General features: G+C 44.1%; 1 protein-coding gene across 3 annotated transcripts in view; it reads right to left on the bottom strand.

Moving 5' to 3' along the window:
• gpt (glutamic--pyruvic transaminase) overlaps nucleotides 1-6,274 on the bottom strand; it is a 14,295-nt gene extending 8,021 nt beyond the window's left edge. Inside the window, exons 1-5 of one of the 3 annotated variants that reach the window (XM_063219697.1) lie at nucleotides 6,173-6,274; nucleotides 5,476-5,668; nucleotides 1,504-1,593; nucleotides 664-772; nucleotides 229-362 (exon numbers count right to left, since the gene is read on the bottom strand). In XM_063219697.1, the coding sequence (XP_063075767.1) occupies nucleotides 229-362; nucleotides 664-772; nucleotides 1,504-1,593; nucleotides 5,476-5,616 (474 nt within the window). In that variant the 5' untranslated portion in view covers nucleotides 5,617-5,668; nucleotides 6,173-6,274. Of the gene's footprint in view, nucleotides 1-228; nucleotides 363-663; nucleotides 773-1,503; nucleotides 1,594-5,475; nucleotides 6,114-6,137 lie in introns of those variants that run through there. The other 2 variants (XM_063219696.1, XM_063219695.1) reach the window with 2 other exon arrangements.
• Between the last annotated feature and the right edge of the window lie 2,365 nt (nucleotides 6,275-8,639).

Genomic DNA, 8,639 nt, shown 5'->3' with positions numbered 1-8,639 from the left:
ACACATTATTCAAACATTTACACCCCACGATTTCTGACCATTATCTCAAGCCTGATAGTAGAAGAAACACTATCACATCAAATCATAAGGTTGTTTTAACCTAATGGCTTATTATTATCAATATTTTTATTTTTGCACGATACTGCCTCCTTGTATCACGATACAGTATCGTGACTCTGTGTATCACGATTTCTCGGTTCGATACAATATCGTTACAGCCCTACTCACCACAATGCCATCGCTGGCTCCGGTGGACAGGTAGATGTTGTCCGGGTCACATGGCACTCCACCATCCCGACGCTCGATGTAGCGAGACACATCCTGTCGTATGACCTCGATGCCTTGGCTGGCACTGTAGGCTCCTGTTGGTGTGTGTGTTGTGTGTGTGTGTGTGTGTGTGTGTGTGTGTGTGTGTGTGTGTGTGTGTGTGTGTGTGTGTGTGTGTGTGTGTGTGTGTGTGTGTGTGTGTGTGTGTGATAAAGGAGAGTGAAGAGTAAGTTCATTAAATAAGTAATAGTAAGGAAGAAGTTAAAGGACAACTTTAAGCATATTGTGTACTTGCATGACGACAAAATAATGAAGAAATGAAAAATGTAATTGCAATGTTTTCTCTAATCCAATTGGTCGGTATACTGTAGGCTATAAATGTTCAACAGCACGTACCAATGCTCTTTCCTCCACATCCCTGCAAAATGCGACGGGCCCTGCTTTTAGCGTCCTCTGGGAAGCTGTTCTCATTCAGCAGCTCAGGGTAGGAGCACAAGGCCAAGACCTATGACAACACACAGAAACAACACTAAATGTCTCACTAACGGTCATGTTATGGCCACATATTAATATTATGCGATATGATCCTGTTACGACACAGCGTTATGAATTTGATGTGACCAGAATGACAATGACCAAGTCGTAGTCCATTACTAAAGGCCCTGCCTTATGTCATAGTAGAGTAGTACTAAGGTATTTAACTCTGCAATGACTATTACAGCGTTCTAAACCACTGGTGGAACGCATGCATTACGGGGCTACGAAAGGCCTAGACATCAAAGCCTTTGGCACATTGTATTGACAAGTCAAAGTTAGTCAAAGTTTATTTGTAATGCACTTTTAAAACAACATAAGCAGCTGACCAAAGTGCTAACAAGAAGGCCTAAAAAAAAGAAACAACACAGACAAAAAGACTTGAAGACATCCATAAAACACACACGCATGTACGCACGCACGCACGCACACGCGCACACAGACACACACACACACACACACGCACGCACGCACACACGCACGCACGCACGCACGCACGCACACACACACACACACACACACACACACACACACAAAACAGTCTAAAAAAGGGAAAGCTCTTCCAGTCAGAAGGAAGGCTGTGAGCTGAGACTGAAGCACACAACTTTGACTGCAGAGTTACGTTACATTTCATGATTATTTCTCAACATGTATCACGATTGGAGGAAAAGGAAGAGTAAAATGATGCTGTATAGCAGTTACCTGTCTGAAGAAGGTAATGGGCTGTTGGCCCATGGCATGGGCATCACCAATGTTGGCCTTGATGACTTCAGTAAAAGGCTTTTTGGCACCCTAAAGCAACATTTAAAAGCAAAGTAAGCAAAACATATGTGAGTACAGGTTGGACAGCACGGCCAATGTTTATCATAGGAGTGGACATTTGTCTCGTATGACTAAACAAAACTACACGAGGGGAATAAACAACGCTTAGAGAAATGCTACGCATGTGCTGCATGAACGCTCTGGAATATGAAGTGACAAATGGACCACATTAATACAGCTTAATGATATGATGCCTCATTGGTGTTTTGCTCAAATGAGGAGTCTGCTTCATGATCAATTGATGATGGGTGGATGCTATTGTTGTCAGATATGTGCAGAAGTGGCCTGGTGTTACCTACAGTAGCCTGACAAGGCAGACCATTCATTTTGAATTACTTCATAATTCTCAAATTACGCTTCTCTGGGGAAGGTCTAGTTGTCCACCAGATCAGTGGTTCCCAACCTTTTTCTTAAGGGACCCATGTTTTTACTATTGTAAGCTTTGGTGACCCAACCACGCGAGCGCCCGCACGAGACGGAGTCACAAGATGCCCTCCGTTTCCTGCCAAAACTTATTTTAATTATTTTATTCCTCAATTCGTCACATATAGACTAAATGTTTAATGTAGCACTTACAATTTGTTGCGTCTATGCATTTGCTTTGTCTTTTATTCAATATGTGCTGTATATTTAAAACGAAACCCCTTAAAATCAAGAGGGCTCCGCGACCCCCTGTGGATCTTTGGCGACCCATAAGGGGGGTCCCGACCCATAGGTTGGGAACCACTACACCAGATGGCCAGCCAATAAGCGAACACACTTGGGTGCATAACAACATACGGCATTACCGTCAACTGTCAGCGATTGGTCCAGTCATTTCAAATCAGAGCTGAGCTCACTCCTCCCACCCAAGCGCTCCGGTGCATCAAGGATCCAGACCAAAAATGAATTACCAAGTAATTAATGTGGTCTGGTAAAACCAGGCTAGGTGTACCATACCCTCATGTGATCAATGTGAATGTGAATCAGCTGGAGCTTTACGGTTAGTAAGATCAGGCTAGTGCAGAAGACCACCAGTGTGTAAAATCTCTCTCTCTGAGAGAGACCTGACGTCACCCAGGTCATTTGCCCCCACGCTTATCAGGTAGAGCAAACAAGCACAGAGCCACTGAAATGTGATCGGTAGCTTCAATCAGGTGTGCTTTGATGTATTCTTACGTCATCCTGCTTTTCTATCCCTCTATGTGTGACAGCTTTTGCCTTTTCTACACCTGCAGGAGATGTTTGAGGTTTATCTCTCCATGTTGTGCTTTATCACCAAGAAGAAGTTTGTTAGTGACTACAATCGCAAAAAAATGGGTGCATTTTCTCAATGTTTATCCACATATCCAAGTCCAAGTTGCGAAAGTTCAACATTCTCCACCATTTTTCTGCAGCGTTTGTGCTTGCGAGGCTGTCTCTCCGTGTCTTTGCAGCTGGATGCTGCATAGGCCATGACTTCTGCAGCTGGGACTCATTGCCATTGCTTTTAAGAAACAGAGCTGCCGTCAGGTCTCCTCCACAGGGTGCTCTCTCTCTCTCTCTCTCTCTCTCTCTCTCTCTCTCTCTCTCTCTCTCTCTCTCTCTCTCTCTCTCTCTCTCTCCAATAGGGTCAGGCCCAAAACATACAACAAAATAAATAAATAAACACCTCCACCCCACTGTTCCCAATTTCCACGCAAAAAAAAGTCTGCTCTTTTCCGAGTGGATGAGACGAGAAAGAGGCACCTCTTGCTGCCAGCCAATCAGAAACAGCGGAGTGACTGACACCCCCTCTGAAAACCTCCTCTCCTGCCACAAGCCGACACAGAATGATGTGATCAAGGGGGGTGATTCAGCAAACAGATGTGGAAAAGTTACACAACTAAAAGTGCTGAGAAGAAATGATGGACTGACAGAGGAGTCAGCTGTTCATTTTGTTAAGGATACGTGTGTCTACTGGAAACTGTGTGAGAATGTCTTGAATCATATTCACATCACATATGCTTTGCAGTACACCACACTCCCTTTTCTAGCCTTTCCTGTGTTTACCATCCTCTGTTACCACAGACTGTTTTGTGGGTGGTGCTCATTATGTGGGCGAACCAGGCAAGGTGGTAAACATCTCTAAAAGCAGTGCCATCAACCAAGTGGTATCCATGGAGACAAATAAAACCAAGCCACACATCCTCCTAAGAAACGTGTAAATCATCCCGTAGCAATAAAGAGTGAAGGACTAATTTCTTCACAGTGAAACATTTTCCAAGCTCTGTTCCCTTTCTGTGAACTTAGACTACTTCAGTTTCCATCTGAGACCCAGATTACACCATCAGGAAAGAAATGAGAGAGTGTGCGAGATTGAGAGAAAGGGAGCAAGAGAAAGGGACAGAAATCACAAGCGAGAGAGAGAGAGAGAGAGAGAGAGAGAGAGAGAGAGAGAGAGAGAGAGAGAGAGAGAGAGAGAGAGAGAGAGAGAGAGAGAGAGAGAGAGCATGTGTTTTGTTCTGAGGTATGTAGTTAAAAACAGCTTTGCGCTTGCTTTTCTTGGTAGAAACCAAACACCGAAGTAGATCTCAACAATGGGATAGAGCAACAGATATTCATAGATCATCTGGAATGTGAGAAGCCGCAGGGCCGAAAGAGAAAAAAACAACAACGCTCCTTTCAAAACGCCGCCTTTGCCATTATTCCACTCTAACACTGTCCCGATTACCCAAGCTATTAGTGGAAGAGTTGACTGTGGTCCACTGTTTGAATTAATAGGGTGAAACGATGCGGTTCAGCCATGCAAAGAATAGCTGTCAGTTCCACTGTACCATAAGCTAAAAGGGCATCCTTCACTTCCTGCAAATGCACTCCTAGCGCTGAAAATGATCTGGTCCTCCTGGACACCAATCTCACACAGACTGGCTAAATGACAGAACTCAGCAAACAATGACACTCTCTGTTCCCATGGCAATCTCAGTTTCACTGTGGCTATCCTTTTCTTCCTCATTGGATCTCCACAGCCCTTGCAACAGGAAACCAACCTGGTGGGGAAATAATAGCCACAAAGAAACCAGAAAACATGTTTGTTTTTTTTACTGAAAAAAAAAAATCAAGACTAAAGTACTTTTAAAAAGAAGCCTACTTAAATGTGTCATTAAGATCTAGCATCCATAAATATTGCTAAGGAGCATGGATGGAAGTAAGATTGCAAAGCATGGACTTTATACTGCGCACACTCCCCGCCTCACTGTGGAGGCTGACTCGGGCCTTAGTCTGGTACACCCCATCAAAAACAAACAAACTGATAGGGAGAAGTGTGTTTGTACACGCCAGACTTGTGAAGGACAATTTGTGTGTGACAAGAGGGAAGTTTGGTTCCAAAGGGACATTCATATCCGAAGCAAGTCACATGTCCCTCCTAACAATTAGGGCCTATTTTGACCTAAACAAGAAAAAAACAGACTGTGCGCATATTAAATCATTTCACTGTTGGATGCCCAATTTATGTAGGCCCCTAATGGCCAGCAACAGACTTTGACATGGATGATACCGTATGTGAGGTGCTGCAGCACAGACTGATTGGCACAACCTCCATTTACAGGGCAAAGCTTTAACCAAGTGTTGACCTCCGTTGAGCTGGACTGGGCGACCTCAACAAGCATTTCATTCCACGTACTCCGTCATTATCTTGATTAAATGAACACCTTGAGGACATCAATTGCAAGCATACTGTAGGAAACCTCTCGAGACTTATTGGTGTCCTCTATATCTGGTGGGTCACTACAATGATAGACCATTTGAAGTTAGGCTACTGTCTTCTGAGAAGCTGGCATTGCTTTATGCTTTACACTGCTAGACTGCTATGACAAAATATTGATGTTACATTTTACAGTAGATTTTCCATACCTCGTTGAGCTCTTTCTCTATTTGCACGGCGCGTTGTACAATCGGTCCCCTGACCGCATATTCAACTTTCTTCACTGTTGCATTCATAGTATCGATGGTCAGCACCTTGCTCCTCCGAGCAGTTACCCCGTTCTCGGACATTTTGCGATGTATTAGTCCCCGACGAGCTGAAGATAGTCCGGATAGAGATTTGCTGAGGGAAAATGAGGAGAGCGGAGATGGGGTCATTACGGGAGAGTCCGTGGACTTCTTCAGTCCTGCAAAATGCTGGCTGCTGCGATGACATATTTGCTTCTTTTCTGCCTGGATGAAAATCCAAACACTTCTTGATGACAACATTGTAACGGCGACCCTTAATGAATAAACCTGCTGTTTCTCTCTTGTTTAGTTATTCAACACGCTTCCAAGCAGAGTCGCTAAATAAAGTTACGCGTGGGAGTACCACTGTCCGGTGAGCACTTTAAAATGACAAACCAGACTGAACTTTGCACTTTGCAGGTTAGATATCATACAGTTTCACAAGATGCGATTGTCCGAGCGATAGTCTGACAAACGAATGGCTCCCAGTGCAGTTAAAGCCTTCATCTATCTCCCTTTAGCGCATCCTACCATGTCACAACTTTATTTATCACCGTCACCCGAATTTATTTGGGGTCTCATACCTCGCGCGCATCCCCCACCCATTTGTCGTACGCACCACAATGATTGGAGCGGCCTCTCCAGTCACCGAGACGACACACAGGACAAAACCAAACGTTTAGATGGATCCGAAACTTTTCTATAGCCGCCCGTCGGCGTGGAACTGTATTTCATAACATTTTGGGAGGAGACTTCAGATTCAGTAAACGCATAAAATGAATAGCGGCAGCTCCTCCCATATTTGCAAGCGCTAAGCTGACATCGCAGAATCACACATGATAACCAGTGTAAATGTGTGGGCTGCTGCAGAATGCTGATACGGCTGAGGTGAAAGCCATCTCAAAGAGAGGGCAGAGCTAGACATTAAAAAAGTTGATATTTTCTTGTATTTATTAAATCCAAGGAAAAGATGTCCCCTTTTCTACATGCACAAGCAGGCATTTGGCCCTAGCCGCCATAATGACAATCTTCCATAATTCTGAAGTGTAGGCTATAATCACTTTCCAACCATATTTTAAGAATGGAGTTTATACCATGTCATTGTGTTGGCAGCTTTAACCAGGCCCAGGACGAAGCCATTTGAAAGGTTCCCCTACTCAGTACATACAATGTAATGAAGAACCAATTTAGGGGCCCCTATTGCCCTTAGCCCAGAATAACTGACCTGTTTGCCCATCCAGCCACAACCACACACTCTACAGCTCCCTGTGTCCTCTGACAAGACAAGTAACTGTTACAGTCAGCCAGAAGGTCATTCTTCTGTGGAATGGGCCTGAGTGCTGCTGCCAAATCGCACTTGATGGACGCGGCCACTTGTTCCCTCTGATCAACAAACGCATGCAGAGTAGGATCATCTTAGGTCACTGAGTGATCAACAGGTCTTATGCACCTTATGTGATGTTTAGGTCATGCCCAGCCTGCTTCTTTCATTCCAGTCAGCCCTGGAGCTATAGGCGTGAGGGTAACTAAATACTTGACCCCCGATTTCTTCCTTGGACTATGCATATTGACTTTTTTTGAGACACCTGGACACTTTGGACACGTTTCCAGTTTTTGAATCTTGTGTGTGTGTGTGTGTGTGTGTGTGTGTGTGTGTGTGTGTGTGTGTGTGTGTGTGTGTGTGTGTGTGTGTGTGTGTGTGTGAGTGAGAAAGAGAGAGAGAGAGAGAGAGAGAGAGAGAGAGAGAGAGAGAGAGAGAGAGAGAGAGAGATCTGACTTTTCAAATATATGTATGGTGAATATATGTGCAATGTTGTATGTAATGTCTTTGTGTCTTTCTGTATGTATGTATGCTACTGGACACCTTAATTTCCCTCAGGATTTTCTACTCTACTCTACTCTACTCTACTCTACTCTACCCCACTCTACTCTACTCTAATCTACTATGATGACCCAAAGACCAGATGGAACGCCTGGACATCTGCACAAACAGTCACAATTGATTAGATATGAAAACAATTTTAGTATAAAACTGGGAAAGATGGGGTTGGATAAATTGTAGTTGCTGCTAGGGCAAGACAATTGAACCCAGAGCTCTAAAAATGCTTTTAAGACAGATGTGTATTAATGATAAGGGATATTAACTGATTGGATGCGAGAAATGGGTGCCATGCTCTCCAACCTTCCTTCATAAAAATAAAGAACACAAAGGAATTTCTGCCAACAGTTTTAAGCTTTATGGTAAGAAATCAATACGGGCTCATCAAAATAATGTTGCAAGGTTGGACATTAGCATATTGGTGAGGTTGGCTCCCAGGCTCTAGAAAGACAGCGTTTGAAAAACTGTCTGGTTACATAAGGTTGATTTTAGAAGAGGTCAAAGGGTACAGTTAAACATTGAGTATAATGTGGAGTTGAACTTGTACACTAGGGATGGATTCCAATTTCCAATATGCGGACTCCGTCCTCAGTCTGTGTTTGTGGACTCACAATTTGCTGACACCCCGCCTCCATGGAGAAAACAATTAAGTTTCCCCTCTATCAGCCAAGCCACAACAATTTTTGGCGGACTATTCTTCATCCACCATTCTGTTTGCAAATGAGAAAATGACATTAGAATTGAGCTTTTGCAAGATATTGAAATACAACGCTGTTGTCGGTGATGTCATCACGAGGCCATGAGGAGGCAAGTGAGCAAGGGAGGAAGGAGGTCCACATAGGCTATTCGAATCCACCCAATGGCTATGAAATCAACAAAGTCTAATGCTCCCACTCTGACTTGCTTTTAGTTATGTAACAGATCACTGATCTTTTACTAGCTTTTGAATTCAAGGACAGACTGTGACACTCCTGTTCAATTCCTGGGATTGAATTTAAAGGGATATGCCACAACCAGGTCGAATTGAGGGTCTCCACAGTCCCAAGACTTAGCCTACCAGTTGTGGTTGCTGTTACATTCAGAAGATGCAAACCCCCCATCTTACCCCCACCTGCTCCCTTATTAGGGCCCGAGCACCGAAGTGCAAGGGCCACGCGGTGGCCCTTCGCCCTCTCGGTGCGAAGCCCTATTGTTTTCCTAAGGATTA

Source organism: Engraulis encrasicolus, chromosome 16, assembly GCF_034702125.1.
Source record: "Engraulis encrasicolus isolate BLACKSEA-1 chromosome 16, IST_EnEncr_1.0, whole genome shotgun sequence".
Classification (NCBI taxonomy): domain Eukaryota; kingdom Metazoa; phylum Chordata; class Actinopteri; order Clupeiformes; family Engraulidae; genus Engraulis; species Engraulis encrasicolus.
This window is presented reverse-complemented; position numbering and strand designations above follow the sequence as displayed.